At 41.9% G+C, this 23901-nt stretch overlaps 1 protein-coding gene across 1 annotated transcript in view; it reads right to left on the reverse strand.

The window, feature by feature from the left end:
- The window catches only part of tbl3 (transducin beta like 3), a 77324-nt gene that overhangs the window by 18092 nt on the left and 35331 nt on the right, over window positions 1-23901 (reverse strand). The window contains exons 14-19 of the mRNA XM_068055758.1: window positions 23270-23417; window positions 21689-21919; window positions 14885-14955; window positions 13993-14149; window positions 13048-13106; window positions 5615-5718 (exon numbers count right to left, since the gene is read on the reverse strand). Coding sequence (XP_067911859.1) covers window positions 5615-5718; window positions 13048-13106; window positions 13993-14149; window positions 14885-14955; window positions 21689-21919; window positions 23270-23417 — 770 coding nt within the window. The remainder of the gene's footprint in view (window positions 1-5614; window positions 5719-13047; window positions 13107-13992; window positions 14150-14884; window positions 14956-21688; window positions 21920-23269; window positions 23418-23901) is intronic.

The raw sequence follows: 23901 nt of genomic DNA on the forward strand, positions 1-23901 counted from the left end.
GGGTAGATAGAGTGAGGGATATGCTGGGCCATGTGGAATACAGTTCTGCTGCTATTGATTTCCCACAATGCCTCATGGATGCCCAGTTTACAGCTGTTAGATCAGTTCTAAATTTATCCCATTTGGCATGGTGGCAGTGCCATACAACAGACCAGAGAGTGTCCTCAGTATGAAGGCAGGACTTAGTCTCCACGAGGTTACTCCTGCCAATATCATAATGGTAGATGCACACGAGACAGGTAGACTGGTGAGGACAAAATCCCTCGTGTTTGTTGTCTCACCACCTGCTGCAAGCCTAGTCTAGCCAGCTTGGTCAGTAGTGGCGTTACTGAGCCCTCTTGGTAATGGAAACTGAAGTCCCCTATCTACATTGTGTGCCCTTGCTTTCTTCAGTGCTTCTTCCAAGTGGTGATCAACATGGAAGACGACTGATTCATCAGCTGAGGGTGGTTTTTAGAACATTACAGCGCAGTACAGGCCCTTCGGCCCTCGATGTTGCGCCGACCTGTGAAACCATCTGACCTACACTATTCCATTTTCATCCATATGTCTATCCAATGACCACTTAAATGCCCTTAAAGTTGGCGAGTCTACTACTGTTGCAGGCAGGGCGTTCCACGCCCCTACTACTCTGAGTAAAGAAACTACCTCCGACATCTGTCCTATATCTATCACCCCTCAACGTAAAGCTATATCCCCTCGTGTTTGCCATCACCATCCGAGGAAAAAGACTCTCACTATCCACCCTATCTAACCCTCTGATTATCTTATATGTCTCTATTAAGTCACCTCTCCTCCTCCTTCTCTCCAACGAAAACAACCTCAAGTCCCTCAGCCTTTCCTCGGAAGACCGACCTTCCCTCCATACCAGGTAACATCCTAGTAAATCTCCTCTGCACCCTTTCCAAAGCTTCCACATCCTTCCTATAATGCGGTGACCAGAACTGCACGCAATACTCCAGGTGCGGTCTCACCAGAGTTTTGTACAGCTGCAGCATGACCTCGTGGCTCCGAAACTCGATCCCCCTACTAATAAAAGCTAACACACCATATGCCTTCTTAACAGCCCTATTAACCTGGGTAGCAACTTTCAGGGATTTATGTACCTGGACACCAAGATCTCTCTGTTCATCTACACTACCAAGAATCTTCCCATTAGCCCAGTACTCTGCATTCCTGTTACTCCTTCCAAAGTGAATCATCTCGCACTTTTCCGCATTAAACTCCATTTGCCATCTCTCAGCCCAACTCTGCAGCCTATCTATGTCCCGCTGTACCCTACAACATCCTTCGGCACTATCCACAACTCCACCGACCTTAGTGTCATCCGCAAATTTACTAACCTACCCTTCTACACCCTCTTCCAGGTCATTTATAAAAATGAAACAGCAGTGGCCCCAAAACAGATCCTTGCGGTACACCACTAGTAACTAAACTCCAGGATGAACATAATCAGCAGGAGATTTCCTTGTTTATGTTTGACCTGATGCTATGAGATCTCATGGAGTCTGGAATCAATGTTGACATTTTACAGCAGTTTCATACAACCGAGTCACTTGCTCAGCCATTTCAGATGGCAGTTAAGAGCTAATCATAATACTGTGGATTTGGAGTCACATATAGGCTTGACTGAGTAAGGACAGCAGATTTCCTTCCTTAAAGGACAAAATGAACTACTTAGTTTTTATGACAATACGATAGCTCCATGATCCTGATTGATATTACTTTTTAAATTCCAGATTTATTTAATTAACTGAACTCAAAAACTACCATTGCGTGATCTGAACATGTGTCTCTGGATTATTAGTCCAGGCCTCTGGACTACTAGTTCAGTAACATAATCACTTTGCAACTGCACTCAGATTACTGCAAGTAAGGTCACAGGAAGTATGGGTTTGTCTGTGGAACTGCTGCTGGACAGAAGAAAAAATATCCAGAAAATCCCAGAATTTTAACACTTGAATTTCCTGTATTTAGTTAGCTTGATGGATAAAAGCACCCAACACTCAGTTGGTTAATAGCTTGCTCAGATAAAATTCCCTGTTGATTAGCAAAGAAAAATTGACAGGAAAAGCTCCCCTGCTTTTCTTCGAAGGGATTTTAAAATGTCCAGCTGAATGGGCAAACTGGCACTGGTTTAACTGCTCATCCCAAGGATGACACGTCTGTCAATGCAGCACTCCCTTAGTGCTACAGTGAAGTGTCACCTGAGATTTTGTGCTCAAGTGTCTGGAGTGGGACTTGAACCCACAACCTTGTGAGGAGTGTTACCAATAAGAAAAATGTTATTTGACCTGTTTTAAATGAGTACAATCACTGTATATGAGGGTGGTGGAAATGGAGATGATCAATGCTTTCCAAAAGGGAGCTTGAAAGACACTCGAGAGAAATAGACTTGCAGGGCAATGGGGATAGAATGGGAGAATAGGATTGAGTGGATTGCTCTACAGAGAGCTGGTGTGAACTCAATGAGCTGAATCGCCTTCTTCTGTGCCAATTTGACTCTGGCTATTTGAATTTACACTGATTCAATTTAAATGTTAGTTTAGTTTAGAGATACAGCACTGAAACAGGCCCTTCGGCCCACCGAGTCTGTGCTGACCATCAACCACCCATCCATACTAATCCTACACTAATTCCATATTCCTACCAGATCCCTATATTTTCCTACCACCTACCTATACCAGGGACATTTTATAACAGCCGATTAACCTATCAACCTGCAAGTCTTTTGGCATGTGGAGGAAACCGGAGCACCCGGAGGAAACCCACGCAGACACAGGGAGAACTTGCAAACTCCACACAAGCAGTACCCAGAATTGAACCCGGGTCGCTGGAGCTGTGAGGCTGCGGTGCTAACCACTGCGCCGCCCCTACAACGGTGAATCACATACCACATGATTTATCCAATCCAAAGAATTACACTGCACCTCAGCAAGGATATATTGGTTTTGAAGGGGGTGCAGTACAGAGTCACCAGACAGACATTGGGACCAAAAGGCTAGGCTTCCATTCCCTTAAATATAGAAGATTAAGGGGTGATCTAATTGAGGCGCTTAAGATGATTAAAGAATTTGATAGGATACAGAAAACCGACTTACTTTGGTGGGAGTTCAAAAAAGGGGCCATAATCTTAAAATGAGAGCTAGGATGTCCAGGGGTGTTGTTTCTTCGTACAAAGGGTAGTGAAATCTGGAATGCTCTTCCCCCAAAAAGCCACTGACACAAGGTCAATTGAAAATTTCAAAACTGAGATTGATGCACTTTTGTTAGGCAAGGATATTAAGAGTTATGGAACCAAGATGGATAAATGGGGGCCAAGACACAGATCAGCCATGATCTAACTAAATGGCTGAACAGGCTCGCGGGGTTGAACGACCTCCTCCTGTTCTTAACTCATAAGTTAGAGTTAATCTCTGAATTATAGAGAAGTTAGGCATGACAATATATCATTGACACAGAAGAGGGGATCGACTGTAATGCATCCAAATTTCCTGACAATACAAAGCTAGTTGGGAATGTAAGCTCCGAGGAGGATACAAAGAGATATAGGAAAGTTAAGTGAGTGGGCAAGAAGGTGGCAGTTAAAGTATAATGTGGAGAAATGTGTAATTATCCACTTTGGTAGCAAGAATAGAAAATTTAGAACAGAATATTTTTAAAAAGGAGAGAGACTAGTAAATGTTGGTATGCAGGGGGATTTGGGGGCCCTCGTACACAAAACACAGTAAGTTAATATGCAGGTACAGCAAGCAATTAGGAAGGCAAATGGTATGTTAGTCTTTATTGCAAGGGGGTTGGAGCACAAAAGTAAGGAAGTCTTGCTGCTATTGCATTGGGCTTTGGAGTACTTTGTACAGTTTTGGTCTCCTTACTTAAGGGCATACTTGCCTGAGACGAGGTGCAAGAAAGGTTTACTAGAATGATGCCTGGGATGAGAGGATTGTCCTATGATGTGAGATTGAGTATATCCTCTGGGGTTTAGCAGAACAAGTAGTCATCTCTAGGAACTATACAAGATTCTGAAAGGGCTGGCAGAGTAGATGCTGAGAGGCTGTTTCCCCCTGGCTGCAGAATCTAGAACTAGGGGTCATACTCTCAGGATAAGGGGTCAGCCATTTTGGATTGAGATGAAGAGAAATTTCTTCACTCAGAGGATTGTGACTCTTTGGAATTCTCTACCCCAGAGGGCTGTGGATGTTCAGTTGCTGAATAAATTCAAGACGGAGATCAATAGATTTTTGAACACTTAGGGGTATAGGGTGGAAAAATTAAGTTGAGGTAGATGATCAGCCCTGATCTTAGTGAATGGCAGAGCAGGCTCAAGGGGCTGTAAGGCCTACTTCTGCTCCTATTTCTAATGTTCTTTAGAGACAGACTTTGTGCCTTTGGTTTGGATTCACTGAAAACAGTACATACTTCGAGGACGTGTTGCAAGTCTATAAAACTATTCAGAGCATCCATAACATTCAAGCATTTAGACAATTTGAGATAAGGGCAGATAGGGGCCAGACATTTAAATTGAAAGTATGGCATGAGGTTAGGTAGGTTATTTTTCTCAGAGGATGGGTAACCTATGGAAGAGCATTCCCCAATGGATAGTAACAACCGACTTCTTGTTCTCCTTCAAGCTGGTGTTAGATGCATTTTTGGAAAACTGCAAGATCATGGCTAAAGGAAAGCAAGATTTTGATTAGTAATCAAGGACTTGGGGCCTCCTCAAGGTTGTCTGATCATAGACATTTCAGGATTTGGATTGGAATTTTGGACAGAGATTTCCTGAGCTACCTGGAGTAAAGGCCCGCTTGATTCTGCAAAAAAAAAACCCGACCCGAGTCCGACAGAACCACATCCGATCCGAGCCTGACCCGCCCGAGTCCTTCCATCTTTTCCTACGCCCGACCCGACCATCAGTTAACTTACCTTCTGTTTTTCACTTTGTTGCTGATCTGCACAAGCTTAAAATAACTAACAAAACCACCTTTCTAGTCCAAAAACTTTATTAACATTGGAGCCACGTACCAGTGATAGAGTGTGTCCGACCCGACCCCGAATGCCAGACCTGAAAGTGCGACCCGACCCAACCCGAACCAGACACATGTTGACAGGTCCCGTTGGGTTCGGGTCAGTTTGCAGGCCTTTAAGCTGGAGGTCACTATCTTTTAATTGCCTCTCCCACGAGGTGGGTGGGGATGGGGAAGGAAAGTTTTTGGTCAAGGGGATAAGTTCTGCAAGAAGTAAGTGAGGATGTATAGACCTGAAGGCTTTTACTCACACTCAAGAATGTAACATGTAAAAGATCACATGGCAATATTTGAAACAAAAAAAAGAGAGAGTTTACAGGGTATCCAGAACTCATCACTCAAACAATACAACCAAAAGCTGATCATGCACAAATTGGTTAATTCATTTGCTTACATAACAGCGACATCACTTCAAAAGTAATTCACTGGCCACGAAGCAACATGGGACATTCCGAGGGTTCACCTACATATGCTGCTGCAAATCTTGGGTGGAAACAATGTTACTGGTTGCATTGGTTCCAAGCCCTTTTTCAGCAGAGAGTTGTGCAAAACAAACAAATAAAAAATTACAATGTTTTCATTGTGTTTACCTTTAATCACTGTAAGCACAGTTTGAGGCTGTTCCAAAGAGATTGCCAATCCTAAAGCCTTCACATATTTCTTCTCATGCAATAAATTAGATAACTCTTGATGCCTTAAAATGGAAAGATTAGCTTTAATGACACAATGGAAAAAGTAAATCTGACACAAACACCTGACATTGTTTTAGCCTTGTGAACATTACTGACTAAAAGGATCAAATAAAAGCACACATTGCACCTTGCTATTAAAAAGGTCACCCCTCACATTTGCTGTCCTAACAATTGTCATCAATTGCAGATAGTTACACAAACACAAAAGCACCAATAATTAACAGTCAAATCTCTCCTCTACCCTCCCCTCTTGCGGTGAAAAGCAGAAAGTCTCTATTTCTTTAATATTCTAGGCAAAACCGATCATTCTTATTCACTTATAGATGGAAGGGAAAGCTAATGGATCACAGACCTCTCTGTTGCACTTAGCTCCCCAGATTGTGATAGATGTTGCAAGTTTAAGGGGCACCTCATTCTAAGCAAAAATAACCTTGACACAAGAACTGGGTAATTAGAAATTTTTAATAATTGATTTGTATCAAGTCAGAGAAGGCATCAATTACCAACACTGAAAATATTTACTCCACACAAATGAGCAGCTTCATATAGAAATGCAGGTTAAAAACTTAATTCTCTGTGGCTTAGTAATGCTGCTCCTCCCTCGTCAAACATAAATAGTGATGTAAAGTTTCAAGAGTCATTGCATTCTAAGCAAAAACAACTAGTGAATGGAATGTATCTGGTTAACAAACATTACGATTCAAATTATTACACAATCTACACAGTGCTTCAATTACCAGCATAGTGTGAAAGTACTTGGTCCAAATTAATTCATCCAACTACCTAAGAACATAAGAAATAGGATCAGGAGTAGACCATAATGCCCCGTGAGCCTGCTCAGCCATTCAATATGACCATGGCTGACCTTTGGCCTCAAATCCACTTTCTCACCCATTCCCCATATCCCTTGATTCCCTGGGACCAAAATTCTGTCCAACTCAGCCTTAAATATATTTAATGATGGAGCATCCACAATCCTCTAGGATAGAGAATTCCAAAGATTCACAACCCTTTGAGTAAAGAAATTTCTCCTCATCTCAATCGTAAATAATCTGCCCCTTATCCTGAGACTGTGTCTCTGTGTTCTAGATTCCCCAGCCAGCAGAGAGAGAGAGAGCCAGCATCCAGTTATTTCTTAACTGCTTCCAAGGTCTTCACCTCCACTGTATGTAGAAGCACAGAATACCAAAGCAAGAAGGTAATGTTGAACTTACAAAGGATCTTTAGACAGAGTATTGTGTAGGGTTTTGGGAGCCCCATTATAGGATGGAGACAAAAGCAATAGAAAATGTACAGCATGGGCTCAAATACAATGTCACAGGGATGAGGAGTTAGAGTTATGAAAAGAGATGAGAAATTAGGGCTTTTTTCACTGGAATTCAGAAGTTCAAGGGTGCCTTCATGAAAGTCTTTAAGATTAAGATTAGATTTAGGGGAGATAGTGGTAATGTCACTGAAATAGTAATCCAAAGGCACTGTCTAATGCTCTGGGGACACGGGTTCAAATCCCACCATGGCAGCTGGCGGAATTTAAAAATCAATTAATTAAAAAAAAATCTGGAATTGAAAGTTAGTCTCTAATGGTGCCATGAAACTACCAATCGTCATAAAAAAAGAGATTTAAAAGAATGTTGCCAGGGCTCGAAAGTTGCAGCTATGAGGAAAGATTGGATAGACTAGGGTTGTTTTCCTTCGAACAGAAGAGGCCGAGGGGAGACTTAATAGGGGTGTACAAAATTATGAGGGGCCTAGATAGAGTAGACAGGAAAGACCTGATTCCCCTAGCGGAGAGGTCAGTTACCAGGAGGCAAAGATTTAAGGTGATTGTTAGAAGGATTGAAGGGGACATGAGGAAAAACCTTTTCACCCAGGGGGTGGTGGGTATCTGGAATTCACCCCAGGAACGGTGGTGGAGGCAGAAACCCTCTATTCTTTTAGTGCTGTAACTGGCCAGGCTATGGACCAGATGCCGGAAGGTAGGATTAGATTGGGCGGCTTTTTTTTTTCCGGCTGGCAGGGACACGACGGGCTGAATGGTCTCCTTCTGTGCTGTAATTTTTCTATGGTTCTATATATTATTCAAACAAAATATATGAAATAAACAGCTAGATGAAGGCATTGTGTAAATGAGCTGTACAGATTGTTCCCTCATCATTGCTGGATCAATACCCTGCAATTTCCTGCTCAATAGCATTGTGAGTGTGCAGTGCTTTAAGCAGAAGGTCCACTAGTGCCTTCTCAGAGCAACAAAGGATGGACAGCAAATATAGCCATGCCAGAGTGACCCACATCACTGGAACAAAGAATGGAAAAAAACAGAAGGTTCCAGGATAGATATGTATGTGGATCAGAGGAATCAGCAACCAGCAGGGAAGAATAAAACAGACAGCATCGGAACAATGCAGACCTGATCGGAGGCACTAAAAGTGGCAGCAAACCTTCCACAGTGTATTTCCAAAAAAAAAGTAATGTCACAGGACAGCCAGCAATGACTTTTTTTTTGAAGGTATGAAGGTTCTTTTTCCTCTAAATTAGGGCAGTGGTTTAAACTAAGACCAGGAAATTATGAAGTACTGTATTAAATTTATGGCTTATCCAGTTAAACCAATTAACATAACTACAAATAATCACTGAATAAAGACTTGAACTAATTAAATAAATAAAATAAGGCAAGTCTAAGATATGGCAGAGCAGGTGTGCGCCTAGACTGTAGAACGTGGAGTTCGTGAACAGCAAGGCTGTCCCGAGCAAACATGTCTGTAAGAGATATCTCCATCTCACAATTACTGAGCATGAGTGCAAGTTGGAGACACTCAGACATAAAGGGAGGGTGAGGAATTTCTGCAGTTTTATCAAGAAACAGTCACACCCCAGAGCAAACACAGGTTCAGGAAAGGGAGGGTATGACTGTTAGAGAGGCAGGTGGCAGGGATTTAGGAGATATTGAGAGGGAGGGCTCACAAACATTGGTCCTGTCCAACAGGTACAATGTACTGGCGAAGGAGAAAGACTCCAGGGAGGACAGCCACAATGTAGACCAAGGCACCATGGCTCAGAAGGCTGTTCAAGGTAAGGGGGGTGGTGGTGGGGGTGGGGGGGAGGGGAGGGGAAAAGCAGAATGATTGCAGAGGACACTATTCTGCTCTGCCCCAGCAGCCAAGGATGAGAATCCCAAAGTGCCTTCCCGGTTCCAGGGTAAGGTATATCGCACAGCAGCTGGGGAGGAACTTGGAAAGGGAGTAAATCCAGTTGTCAGAATCCATGTTGGAATAAACAACGTGGGTAGGAACCGGGCCGAGGTCTTGCTGAAAGAGTATCAGGAGCTAGGCTCTAAATTAAAAAGCAGGAATTCGAGGGCAATAATCACTGGATTGTTGCCAGAGCCATGTGCAAATTGGCATAGCAGCAGACAGATCAAGAGAATTAACACATGGCCAAAGGGCTGGTGTGGAAAGAGTAGTTTCTTTTCATGGGACACTGGCACCAGTTTTGGGACAGGAAAGAGTTGCGCCAATGGAACAGGCTCCACCTAACCCAGATGGCACCGTGTTCTAGCAGAAAGGGTAAATAGGGAGATGGCAAAGGTTTTAAACTAGTAAGATGGGGGAGAGATTTAAAAGAAATGTAAGCAGCCCAAATGTAAACAAAACAGGAAACGAGAGCAGGGGAAAGAATAAAGTAAGGGAGGACATTGATGGCAAAGGAGTAAACAGAGTTAGAGAACAGGAGCCTAAAAAGATGGTTAAAAGTAAGGTGAGAGGAAATCCTGTTAAAAATGAGACAGCAATGCAGACAGTATACGTAATAAAACAGGGGAGCTGGAGGCACTCATGCATTGAGAGGAAACAGACATTGGAAGGATTCCTGAGACATAAATACAAAAAAAAAATCAGGAGTGGGAACTAAACATTGCAGGGCATAACATATTTAGAAGAGAGAGGTGGGGGGGTGGAAGTGGAGGTGGAGTAACTGTACTTATTAGGGATAACAATAGCCGTAGACAAAAAGGACTCAGCTAGCAACAAGACAAAAATAGAATCCATATGGGTAGAGATAAAAGATAATAAAGGATCAATCACACTCAAAGTGGAAGGGAGGTGGAGGAAGAAACATCCAGACAAATTAGGGAATCGAGTTAAAAAAAAACAGAAAATCACAGGGGATTTCAACTACCCTGATATTAATTGGACAGAAGAGGTAGGTAAAGGCGATAAGGGAATGGAGTTCCTACCATGTGAACAGGACTCCTTTCTATTGCAAATTATAAAATGCCCAACAAGGAAGATTTGCTATTGGATGTAGTATTGGAGAGTGAACCAGAGCAAGTAAGAGAAGTACAAGTAGGAGAACATCTAGCAATTGTGACAGTAACATAACAATATGCTTTTACAATAGAGAAAGACATATATTTGAAGAAAACCAGGTTAATAGACTGAAGAAAAGCTTATTTTTATGGGCCGAGAATAGAACTTTGGAAAACAAGAGGGCAATAATATTGGCAAACAACAATGGGAAAGATTTAAAACTGTACTCAACAGAGTGCAGGAAAAATATATTCTGCTAAAAGGAAAGAACAAAATAAACACTACTGGAACACCATGAATGATCAAAGACTCTAAGGAACAACTGAGGGTAGGGAAAGAGAAACAAATTAAGTACAAAGACAGCAAAGGAGTGCATGGTAAGAGAAGATGATTAGATTAAGAGTAGTCAAAAAAAAAAACTTAGGACGGCAAAGACGAACTGTGAAATTGAATTGAGGAACTTAAAACAAAATGGTAAAATATTTTACAGGCACGTGAATAAAAAAGGGAGGCTGGGATGGGGAATAGGGCCATTAAGGGATACAGGTAATGACAGATGTCAGAAATACTAAATAATTATTTTGTTTCCGTATTTACCAGGGAGATAGAATAGGTAGATGTGGCATTGGATGATGAGATGAGTAATGAGATAAGTGCATTTAAAATTTAAAAAAAAGGATATATGAAATATCAAAGTCAAAGAGGATAAAATCCTGGTCCAGATGGATTGCATTCATGCATTTTGAAAGAATTTTAGGAAGAGCTAGCACAGGCAATACTACACATTTAATAATTCATTAGAAAAAGGTGTAGTGCCAGATGACTGGCAGATAGCTAACATAATACCTATATTTAAGAAGGGGGATAGAACATGTCCAGGGAACTACAGACCAGTCAGCTTAACATCGCTGGTAGGAAAAATAATGAAAGGAGAGAATAGAAGAACATCTAGAAATGAAAATATAATAAATAGTCAACCTTATTGAAATTTCTGAGGAGATAACAAAGAGAGTAGACAACGGTAATGCAGTAGATGTAAGTTACCGGGATCTTCAAAAGGCTTTTGTTAAGGTGCCTCATAATAGAATAACGAATAAGGTCAGACAATGCCAAGTCAGGGAACAAGTGGCAGAATGTATTGCTAGCTGGCTTCCAGACAGAAAGCAAAGAGTGGGAGTAAAGAGTAGTTATTCAGAGTGGCAGAAGGTGGGAAGTGGTGTTCCACAAAGGTCAGTGCTGGGACCACTGCTGTTCACAATTTACATTAATGATTTGGACTTTGGAATCAAAAACATAACATCTAAATTTGCGGACGACACCAAACTTTTGCGGGTGGGGTGGGGAGATAGTCAACACTGAGGCGGACTGCAATAAGTTACGGAGGATATTAATAAGCTTGCAGAATAGGCAAATGGGTTTAACACTGATAAATGTGAGGTAGTACATTTTGGCAGGAAGAATAGGGAGGTCACTTATTACTTGGCAGGTGCAAGTCTAGATGGGGTAGAAGAACAAAGGGATCTCGAAGTACAGACACACCAATCACTGAAAGTTGCTCCGGAGGTTTGCAAAGCCATAAAAAAAAAGCAAGCACGAGGCTTTATTTCTAGAGGGAATAGAACTGAAAAGTAGGGAAGTTATGCTAAACTTGTATCGAATCTTGAGTTTTGATTGCCATATTACAGAAAGGATATAGAGGCACTGGACAGGGTGCAGAGAAGATTTATAAGGATGATACCAGAAATGCGTGGGTATACATATCAGGAAAGGATGAACTGGCTGGGTCTCTTTTCTCTTGAAAAAAGGCTGTGGGGTCTAATAGAGGTCTTTAAAATTATGAAAAGTTTTGATAAAGTAGATAGAGAGAATGTTTCCACATGGGAAGAGCATAACTAGAGGCTATCAATATAAGACAGACAGTTACCAAGAAATCCAACTGGGAATTCAGAAGAAACTTCTTCACCCAAAGAGTATTGAGAACATGGAACTCGCTACCACAGGGAGTGTTTGAAGCGAATAGTATAGATGTATTTAATGGGAAGCTAAACAAGCATATGAGGAAAAAGGAAACAGAGGATTACACTGATAGATTTAGAAAAGGACAGATGGGAGGAGTGGAGCACGAGCACTGACATGGACTGGTTGGACCGAATGGCTTATTTCTGAGCTGTATATCCTATGTGGAATTACCTGACCTCAGCCAGGGCAGCAGTAGGAGCACGACAATTAGTCTCCATACTTCTAAACTAGAGAAGAAAAAGTCTTTGTTCCTGCTCCTGATCATTATTCACTGACTCTTTCTGGAAAGCATGCATGGAGGACAGTTGATAAATTCTGGATCTCTATGATACGCCCACAATCAATAACCTATCAACTTTCATGGTCTAGACTAACACCTAAAACATATATCTGGGCAAGGTATGAAATGGTAACCTGAGCTCATGGAACCATACACCAACAACAAACAGGGCCTCTCAGAGAAGAAAGGACAAGACTGGAAAAAAACTAGTTATTAATGATTGCTCTTTATGTATTAATGGTTTTCCTGCACACAACTGCAAGAAAATAAAACTAAATTTCATTAAAATTCCAAATTTGAACCCATTGTGCAGCAACCCCTGTTTGAGATTGAATTAGAAAGACTAAGAGGCTCACCAAAAGAGCTTGTGAGTGCAGATATCCAATTTGAAACTTGTTTTACTATAAAAAAATAAGTATTAAAAAGAAACAAACACACTCGGTGACCTAAACACAAGTGGTTTGAAATCTGGGGTTTTCTTGTAAAGGGAATAGAAGAAACAAAGTGCTTTGGAATACTGTATTTTAATACAAATGAATTAAAGACACTTTCTGTTCTTGGTTGGGAGCAAAGTGGAGCTAGACTCTACGTAAGAAGTTTCACCCTACTTTGCTCAAGTCAAGCTGGATCCCTAATTCATGATTTAGACTTGCACATTTTACCATAGGTATAAAGTAGAAACTGTTTCTTACCAAGCTAAACCTATTTTTTTTTTTTTTTAAACTTACTTCAAAACTTGCTCTTCCTGTTTGGCCTGCTCCTCAGCAAGCTCTAACTCTGTAACATCCTGAAAAGCACAAAAGAACATTTAATTAGGAAAAATAAACTTTTCTATTTTGAAAGCAGACAAAGAGCAACAAGTTAGATCCACTTCATCCTTTCTATACTATTCTGCAATCACAAAGTACCTTGACTGAGATGTCAGGTCCTGGACTGAAAGTCGCAGTGCCTTTAGAGATGTCAACAGTATCTACCCTCCTGAAATTGTGCCTGGTCCAAGATGCACAAAAGGGAGAAAATGGGGTAAACTGTTATCAATTACTTTCTTTTCTGTGAAGTATGCTGTTGCAGGAATAGGAATGCTTTCCATTCTGGCTTATGGATAGTGGCATCAAACATTCATGTACAGTACAGCTTAGTTTGAGACACAGAGTAAAGCTCCTGTCAATTTGGTTCACACAAGCCTCTGAAGTGAGATTACTGATTTACTGCCAATTAATTTTGAATTTAGGCCAGTTTAGTCCAACGGTTCCACTGGAAGCTGGACTCGCACTGCCTAATAAGTACAGTCAATTGGCAGAGCAGGCGTTCATCCATTTATTCAGGGCTGGATTTAAGCAAAGGTGCCAGAGGTCAGAGGCCACTGCTTAAACTAGTGCACCACCCAGCCATCTTGTGTAATTAAGAAAGAAATTCCAACTAACTGTAAAACATCAAAACTGCTTGATGGGAGTTGCACCTCTATGGTGTACACTGCAGTAGTGGAGGACTGGTCCAATCGCACCCACAGAGGTGAACATCACTGGCAAATGGGACTCCCCTGCTCCTTGGCTGAGAGTATGATAGCAGAGAAGGGGATGCAAAAAAAGAAAACCTATATTTATTAAAAACATTTTTTAGTAAGTTGCACAGAGCTGGTTTATCAGAATCCCCAGTGAATTCATACATCATACCTTCCAGATAATTATGCATGAGTCTGTAGATCCAGTGACAACCAAATCATCTTTCTTGTTACAATGGAGACCCCACACCTTATCTTCATGGGCATCTAAAGATTTTACGCATTCATTGGTTTTGATAGTCCAGAGTTTCAGTAGACCATCAGACCCACTGTAGATGAAAACAATGTTAAAATGCCAGAAGAAAGTGTTAAAGTATCAATTCTTTTACTGTGAATTCTGATGAGATGCCAATCAAAAAGATTCACTGCACCAAATATGAGCCCATATGATTTTGCAATATATCCCCTTCTCTCACTGAGGTAATTTTCAATGGGTACGAACTACACTTGGAGAGATTTGGACCAGGGCAGAGAAAGGGTTGGGGAGGGGGGTGAATGGGGTGGGGTTGAAGGGATACCAGGCTTAAAAGTCTAAATTATGAAGACAAGTTGCATAAACTTGACTTGTGCTCCTAGAGTTTAGAAGGTTGAGTGGTGATCTAATCGATGTACTTAAAATGATTAAGGGGACTCATCAGGGGACATGCAGAGAAACTATTTCCCCTGGTTAGAGCTAGGCCCTTTAGGAGTTAAAATAGGGAACACTTTTTCACAAAGGGTAGTGGAAATCTGGAACTCACTTCCTCAAAAAGGCTGCGGATGTTGGATCAATAGAAATTTTGAAGATTGAAATTGCTAGATTTTTGTTAGGCAAGGATATCAAGCGAGATGAAACAAAGATGGGTAAATGGAGTTGTGAAAGACATCAGTTATAACTAAACTGCGGAGCAGGATCGAGGATGTATGGGTTTCTCCTGTTCCTAAGATTTCACTAATGCATTTTGGAATGGAATATTGTGACTCACCTATTATTTTTAATGTATGCCAACAGATTGTAAAGGTACCTGGTCAACAGCTGAGTTCCATGGCTGACAAAAATAGTTTTCAGTACAGAAGCATCATGGCCTTCAAATGTCTGAGAATGCAAACAGGTAAATGAAATGAAGCTCACCATGCTGTAAACAGTACTGTTACTTAAAACAAAGACAACCCAAAAAAAATTCAGCCATTTAATAATTATTTACTGCTATGTACTTAACTCAGTGTAAATCAAATAGGGATGAAGGAAACTTGAACAAGAGCTCAGAAACCAATAAACAGATTGGTGGCACAGTTATACTGGGGAATACGATGAAATATTGTGTTATGACCGAGGCTGGAGAAATGCATAGTCTTTCTCTAGTCCCACTTCTCCACGGTCACAACATATATTTAAATGTTTTACCCAGTTACCGATACGGCCAATTACATATATCTATTTTAATTTCAGAATAAAATCCACCCACCAGGTTCCTTTAATAAACAAAAGTATTGATTTATTATAAAACAAGAGTTAGTCAATAAAGATGCAACGCGTTAACACACAGTTTGAAATATGTCAGTAAATATGTATATTCCCTTCTAAATACCCAACACACACATACATACAGGTTAAAAGAAAAATAAATAGGCATTGGCCAAAGTAATATTAATTATTGAAGAAAAAGGATAAGAAATGTTATGTTCCAGATGGCATACAGTCTGCCCTCCGAGTACACGTAGACCGGTCACTGGGGTCTTTTCAGAAGCAGTTTGGACAGGAGATGTCGAGAGGAAGTCTTCCAGAAGCTTCTCAGGAGAAATGCTGCTTCAGTTTCTCTACTTCTTACACTTGATTCTCAGGTTTCTCATGAGTTGGTCTTCTCTTTTAGCAGGCTGACCCCCAACTAACTCAAAACAGTATTCAAAAATGAAACCAACTCTGGACCACCATAAATCTTGACATGTCACTTCTCTGTAAACAACTACCATAGTCAGAAGGCACCTGCTGTTCACTTAGCTGAAGACATGTGTCTTCCAGTAAGTATTTTTAAACAAAATCCTTCCAGTGACTTTAAAAAAAAAAGTTTAGCATCTATGGAATCACTTCAGTCCTCCAAAAGGAATCCATGTCCACAATTTTAAAACACGAGTCCTCACAAAATATTAAAAAAGTACTTCCAAAACAATTGGTAATGATGTCCCAGTTAGATGAACAACCAACTTAAGTCACTGTAGGCATCCTAAAAATGTCATTAGCACAGTTCTAGCACCATGCTGATTTTTTTTTTTTAAACTGTTTTGGTTCAACAAACAAATGTTCCCTTTGGAGTCAGTAAATACAGTGTTTTATCCATTATTAGCGTCACAAATTTATACTAATGGAATAAGTTTAATTGTTTATTATAGAGCACTGTAGGAGAGTTAGTGACATTTGCAGGATAGAATTAATTGATGACTTGCATAAATCAGTGAGCTTGATTACTACTATAAGTCAGTTTAGCAGTCTAGTTGACTTTAATCACTCACCTTTTTAAAAAGAAACAGTCCAGTATCTAAGTAGGTAAAGGCAGGTTTCAAGAACTGTGTATCTGTTGTGAGGAGTTGGGCTGGAATAAGGCAGATGGGTTGGAAGGCAGATAGATTGTCAGCATTAGTAGGGTGGTCCTAGAATTTTGGGAGAGTGGTCTTTGGGTGTAAAGCATGCTCTAAGGTGGGGAGACGGGAAACATGGAAGCACCAAGAGGGGCAGCCATGCTGTGTGAAAGCAGTAAGCAGGGGTACCAAGAACTTCCCTGCCACAAATGTGTTCCAAAGAGAGACACTGTAAAATTGTTTCTCCAGGATAATCAATTTAAATGGGCTAAAAACTACTTTAAAGAAATTTAAGTCAATTCCCAGATATGGCCATGAATATAGCTTTTGATATGGGCAAGGGGGACAGGGCTGTAGGCCCCCAATCACTTCGAGTCAAGGCATTCTGATTACAGAGGGGCTGAGATAGAGCTGACAGGAATTTGAGGTGATGTCAGAAACCTACTGGTTGTTTAGCTGTTACGGGAGCAGGAAGAAGCAGACACGAGAGGAAGCAGAGAGGAGGGGCAAGCACCATCAGGCCATCATATTTTGGCAATGCCAAGGCGAGTGCTGTTGTAGAGACCACCATTTATCTTAGGGACACTGCTGGGAGGTTAAGTAAACAATATCATAATCAACCTTGGAGGTAAATCTTCAAGGACTCAATCAGAAGCAACCAAAAATGAATAAGCAAGACTCACTGCGACAGACATGCATGACAAAAAGAATGCAGTTCCTTGACAGGAACTGCAAGCATATGCAAGATAATTAATGTATCAATCTGCAATATATTAAACTTGAAAATTCATAGGGCTGAATTTGACCAACACCTCGACGTCGAGGGTTGTGGTCAGACGGCCAGTAAAATACTTGCAGGAGCAACCCACCACGACCCTCAACACCGAGAAGGCCCCGCCATATATTGCCGGCGGCGGCAAGGCCCTGGTGCGGCCACCACGCTGCAAAGCGGCGGGGCCTTCATTTCAATATTAAAATCAATTAAAATAAATGCAGATGAACTCAACTGGTCCGGCGGCTGTCCCATGCCAATTTAGCGGCCGCCAGCCACAACTTTCGCGCCTTCAAAACTCCATATGGAGTTCCGAGGCGAGATATTGGTGGGGAGGGGGAGGACTGAAAATTTCAGGGCTGGAGGGGTGGGGGAGCGGTGAAAACTGCTCCAATTGGTTGCGGGGATGGTGGGAAGGGGTTTAGGGTCAAAGGGAATAAAGTTCGCGGGTGGGGGGGGGGGGGGCGGGACGGTCATGAGAGAAAACGCACGAGGATAGGACAAAAAAAAAAAATCATCTGATTATTCATTGGGGGGGGTGGGGGGGGGGTGGTGGGAGAGGGGATTGGAAATGTCAATAAAAGTTTATTCAATTTTTGCACATTCCTGTCCCTTTAAACATTTAAATGGCACTGAAGGGCTTGAAGCCCTTTAAATATGGTGCCGTGCCTGCGCAGTGGCACCAGATGCCATTTCTGGGGACACAGTGCTGCCCCCTCTACGTCATCGGGGGCAGCCGCTCCATCCCCTCCATTTAAATAAGCCCCCGCACGAAATATTATGGGGAGTCAGCAGCGGTGCTTCCATGTCGCAAGGCCGCCGGGTACAAAGCGCCGTCACATTTCAAGTCTCTGTGGCTCCCATTACTTCTGTAGGTGATGCTGTCATAAGTATTTTCATGTTAAAGGAGGCACATTTTGTGATACACAATAGCTGCTATTTTGTGGTTAGAATATATCCTGAAATTGTGCATTTTGTTCACTGGGTTCCCATTAATATTTCGATTTTTTCCTCTCAGTAATTAAAATTCCTGATCAAAACATTTTAAACAAAATGTATAATCATGTGAAAAATTTTATTTTATCCATTGGGTTGTCTTTTGTGCATTTTCGCACTTTCACTGAAGTTTTTACTTGAAGGCCTAAATTCCACCCCAAAGCTTGGGCTTGGACTTGATATTTTTGACTGGAGCTGTGATTTGTAACTGCATTTCGGTAATGCAGTTTGAGCATGTGCAATGTACCCAATTTCCCAGGATGCACCACTACTGGTCAAATTTACTGGTGGTATACTCGAGCAGTTTGAAAACTATCTGAAGAAAGGCTTGAAGAAAAAGTTCAAAACCTTCAGATAAAACTTCTATTGAGTTTTTGTTTAAAAACAAACTGCAAGGCTAACACACATGCACACCCCAACACACAAGATACTAATTTCAATGTTTACAGAGATCCCCTAAAAACAAAAATCATGCATCAGTCCTGCTATACAGAGAATTCCACCCCTCGCCAACCAATGCAATCACATCTATGCCCTGCCCCTCCATCCCCTCACTGCTGACAAACACCAGGAATCCATCAGGGAATCAAATATCACGTTCAGCCCGTAGTTGTGTCAAACCTCTGGTTTACTTTCCACAGCTGTACCAAACCCCACTTTTCCCCTTCCTCAATCATACCAGATCAGAAGGACCCTCTGCCCACTTCCAAGCTCCAGGACCCCCATCCCAGTTCTGCCATATATCTACCTCCCACTGGCACATAATGTTGTGCATTCTCAGTCTATCAAATGGTAATGAAGTAGAAGTTGGGTATGGGAATATATGAAAAATGTAAATGCTAACTTATTTAGTTTTCAGAGGATAATGGACATGTTCTGAAAATCGATCTCCAAATGAACAGTAAAAATCCTAGATACTTCCTTCAAAATGTAAGTTTGCTTATTCCATCACCATAGATTAATAGCCCTAATCCCACATAAGAGAGAAGAAATAGGAGCAGGAGTAGGCCACTGGGCCCCTCGAGCCTGCTCTGCCACTCAACTCTACCTTTCCGCACCATCACAATATAACAAAATGTTATTAACCCGAAATGTTAACTTTCTCTCTCCATGGATGTTGTCAGACCTACTGAGTATTTCCAGCACTTTGGTTTTTATTGGAAATTTCCAGCAGCCTCAATATTTTGCTTCTCTATTCCAATATCCCTTCATTCACTTAATATCCAAAAATTTATCAATCGCAGTCAAGAATATATTCAATGACCTAACATTCACAGCCCTCTGGGGTAGAGAATTCCAAATATTCCCAATTCTTTGAGTGAAGAAATGTCTTTGTGTCTCAGTCCTAAATGGTCAACCCCTTATTCGGAGACTGTGACCCCTAATTCTAGACTCCCTAGCATCTTCCCTGTCATCCCTTAAAAACTTTATATTTTTCCAAAAGATTGCATTTCTTTCTTCTAAACTACTGGGGAATATAGACCTAGACTACTCAATCTCTCCTCACAGGACATTATTCTGTTTGCTTTCCAAATTGCTTGCTGTACCTGCATGATAACTTTCTGGGATTCAAGTTCAATGACTCCCAAGGCCCTCTGAATGCAAGCTGGTCAGAGAGCATTAACATTTTACCATGTTTTTAAACAGCTTTTGCAGAGGAAAAGGAAGTGAGAACTTGGCATTCGATGCCAATTATGCCAGAAACTAGATTATACTGTGGACTGGAACAATTTTCTTCTACATATTTGGTAGCCAAACTACACCACATTAATGTCTAAATAGTATTGCATGCGACGCTTGAGATGGCTTGGCCATGTGAGCCGCATGGAAGATGGCAGGATCCCCAAAGACACATTGCACAGTGAGCTCGTCACTGGTATCAGACCCACCGGCCGTCCATGTCTCCGCTTTAAAGACGTCTGCAAACGTGACATGAAGTCCTGTGACATTGATCACAAGTCATGGGAGTCAGTTGCCAGTGATCGCCGGAGCTGGCGGGCAGCCATAAAGGCGGGGCTAAAGAGTGGCGAGTCGAAGAGACTTAGCAGTTGGCAGGAAAAAAGACAGAAGCGCAAGGGGAGAGCCAACTGTGTAACAGCCCCGACAACCAATTTTATCTGCGGCACCTGTGGAAAAGTCTGTCACTCTAGAATTGGCCTTTACAGCTACTCCAGGAGCTGCTTCACAAACCACTGACCACCTCCAGGCACTTACCCATTGTCTCTCGAGACAAGGAGGCCAAAGAAGAGAAGTATTGCATGCAAACCAATTGGGTGTGCCAGGAATTTTTGCAAGACAGCAAATAGTTGACAATTCAAACAAAGGGACATTCAATGTTAACTTTTCAACAGTCATCGCTCATCTATACTTAAGGTTTCCACATCACTGCTAGCCAATACTGAAAAGAATCTACCGTTGGACTCAAGTGATGACAAACAATGTCATTTCAATAAAAGCAAAATGTCATTTCAACATCTTTCTGGCTGTCCGGAATGAGAATATAAAATTGCACCTACTTATATGCCACACACACTTGTTCACGGAGAACTGGATTGAGACTACGCAACCTTAAATTAAGAAACCATGGTGAAGGGTCAAGTCCCCTAGCACAGGATACTACTAAGGTTAAAAAGAGTAGGGCAGTTCAAATGATAAGTATTTTACTGCATCCAGTTATTAGTAACAAAATAAGAGCCCAGATTTTAACCCAGCCCACTCATCGGTAAAGGGCCAGGTGGTGGAGGAGGGAGTGGGGAAGATAACATCGTGTCTGGAGGCTCACTGTACCATTCCCAAACTGTTCACGATGCACGCCTTTTAACTGGAGATTTTCTGGCTTCAGCATAGTTGCCTGATCCATAAAGAGGTAAAGTTGAAGGCCGATAAGGTCACTGCAATGTGCATGTGATTTTAACTTCAGGTTGACTAAGGCCTGCACAGTCCTGGGCTGGCCAAAGGCAGGATCCTGGCCAGAAGTGAGCCAGGTAAATCTTTTTATTTTGAAGGTTCCTAGTGGGTCATAAGAAGCAGGAAAGCTCTGTCTGGCCCCACAAGGAGAGCTTGAGCCTCCCCTGCATTAGACCATCACCAATTGCCCCGCACACCTCTACCTTGCTCACTTACTCTGCCAGGGTCCTTTCCCTTGGGTCCCTGGTGATGCTCTGTAGCCAGTGTTTCCTACTGCCAACCGTCAGCTTCCATGTCATACACCCCAGCTTTAGGGGGAGGGGGCAGTCCATGAAGAAACAGGAAATTGAGGACCAGAAGTTAAAATAGTCCAGGCCTTTTGGGTCAACATCTACTTTGATCCCACCTCCTGCCCGCACCCCCTCCAATTTTCACCCACTGATTTTAACCTAATTAAGGATTCTGATTCTGCTATATCATCCAATTCCCTTTTTAGGAGCCAGTGATGGTAACGGGGAAGCCTAGTTGCTTTTGCACATTAAGATATCCCTTCTCCCACATCCATATAATGTCTTCTAACCTTTAAGCAGTTAAAGTCCTTAAGTCCCCACAGTTTGACAGTGCCATCTGCCGAAGATGTGGCTAGGATCTGATCCATCGGGGAAAACTGGACAGACCAAATCCCTCGCTTGTGGCCTCGAAACACTCCCATCAGTGAGAAATCAGACGCTGACCAAAGCTTCGCTGTCCTGTCCTGGGAGCCTGTAGCCACCAGCTTGTCATTTGGAGAGACGACCACACTGTTTATATCCTACAAAATAATAAACAAACAGAGGATACATTTAACAAAGCACACCTTAATTTTCTGATGATTAGCTAGCAAAGAATCTCATTATCAATGCAATATGGTTCATAACAAATGTAACATTTATATAGTGTAATGTAGCAAAACATCCCAAGTGCTTCAGAGAAGTTCAATGTCTAGCCCAAGGAGATATTATGAGGCATTAACAAAAACTTTGTCAAAAAGATGGGTTTTGAGGAGGGTCTTAAAGGAGGAAAGGGAGGTGGAGAGATTTAGGGACAGAATTCCAGAGCCTAGCAATCTGAAGGTATGCCTGCCACTGGCGGGGCAAAGTGAGGGGAAAGGTGGGGGTGGTGCACAAGGGGTCAGTAAGAAGCATAAAGAGGTTGCAGGGGTAAGGTACTGTAGGGCTGGCTGAGGATACAAAAATAGGGAGTGGCAAGATCATGAAGGGATTTAACACAAGGATGGTAATCTTATATCTGAGGTGTTGGAGGACCAACAGCCAATATAGATCAATGAAGACAGGGATGATGTATCAGCAAAACTTGTGGAGGACAGGATGTGAGCAGTGGAGATTTGGACAAGTTGAAGTTTAGAGGATTAATGGCCAGCCAGGAGAGTGGTCGACTCTGGAGGTCACAAAAGAGCTCGATGAGAGTTTCAGCAGCATTTGGGCTGAACTAGGGGTGAATGTTAAAGAGGTGGAAGCTGGCAGCTTGTAATGAAAAGGAGATTGGTTCAGAAGCGTAGTCTGGGTCAAATAAGACTTCAAGGATGCGAACCATCTCATTCAGCTGGAGACAGTAGTCAGGGAGGTAGATGACATCGGTGGCACGGGTTAGGAGTTTGTGGCTGAGGCTGAAGACAATAGTTTCAGTATTCCCAGGATTTAACTGGAAGGTAATGCGGCCTATCCCAGACCAGATGTTAGACAAGCAGTCTGACTGCACAGGCAGTTCGTGGGGGGTGGGAGAGGGGGGAGAAAGGAGTTTGAAACAGGTGGGGAGGAGGTCAAACTGGCTGTTCTAATCCTATGTCTGTGGATGATGTCATCAAGAGGCAGCAACAAAATTAGAAAGAGAAGTGGGGGGGGGGGGGGGGGAGAACAAGGATACATTCTAGATGGACTTGGGTGGTAATATAGTGTGGCTGCAGGAAGAAAAGCTATTGCTGGAGATACCTATCCAATATTATTGAGCAAGAGTGGAACCCATCAAGGGCAGCAACACTGTGTGGTAAACTTCTATGTTCAGCAGCCTGCAATCCCCCTTTTTGATTCCCTCGATTACAAAGCAGTTTAGCATAACTGTTCATTGTTGCTTCGATAAAAGGTTATAACATACAACTTTTTACCTTGTCATGAACCTTCTCAGTCAAATCAGCACGAAGGACTTCAGGTTCTGTAGTTTTCTCGCCATGGTTAGCCCCTAGGGATTTTGTAAGATTCCACAGTTTTATGGTACAGTCCTGACTACCACTAACTATGAAACCTTCCTTCAATCTGTAATTAGAAAATCATTATGAAAAAAAATTAGGACTAAGAATTTGTACACAACATTGAAGCTTGCAATCAAGTTGTAGTACACAGAAATCTATTAAACAGTAGTCAGATCATGACCAAATTATCAAATGGGGACATCAACGATCCTTTATCCACATTCAACGATGGACAATAAATCTTCCATAGTGCAAGCTCCTCAGGTGGAATACAAGAAGTTAGCTACAGAAAAAAGTAGCGTTGCCTCATCATGAAGTGAATCTGAAAGCAATGATCATGCTACTTAAATGCACCCTTCAGAGGCAGAACTATGTTATAAGGATATAGATTTAAAAGAGCCGCTTCTAGTGCTTCTACTACTTCGAGTTGAATCTACATAAACTTAGATTTGTGTAAAACATTCCAAGGCACTTCACAGTAACATTATCAAGCAAAGTTTGACAACTAGCAACACAAGGAAATATAAAGACAAATGAGCAAAAGCATG

This window comes from Heterodontus francisci, chromosome 24 (assembly GCF_036365525.1).
Source record: "Heterodontus francisci isolate sHetFra1 chromosome 24, sHetFra1.hap1, whole genome shotgun sequence".
In the NCBI taxonomy this organism is placed as follows: domain Eukaryota; kingdom Metazoa; phylum Chordata; class Chondrichthyes; order Heterodontiformes; family Heterodontidae; genus Heterodontus; species Heterodontus francisci.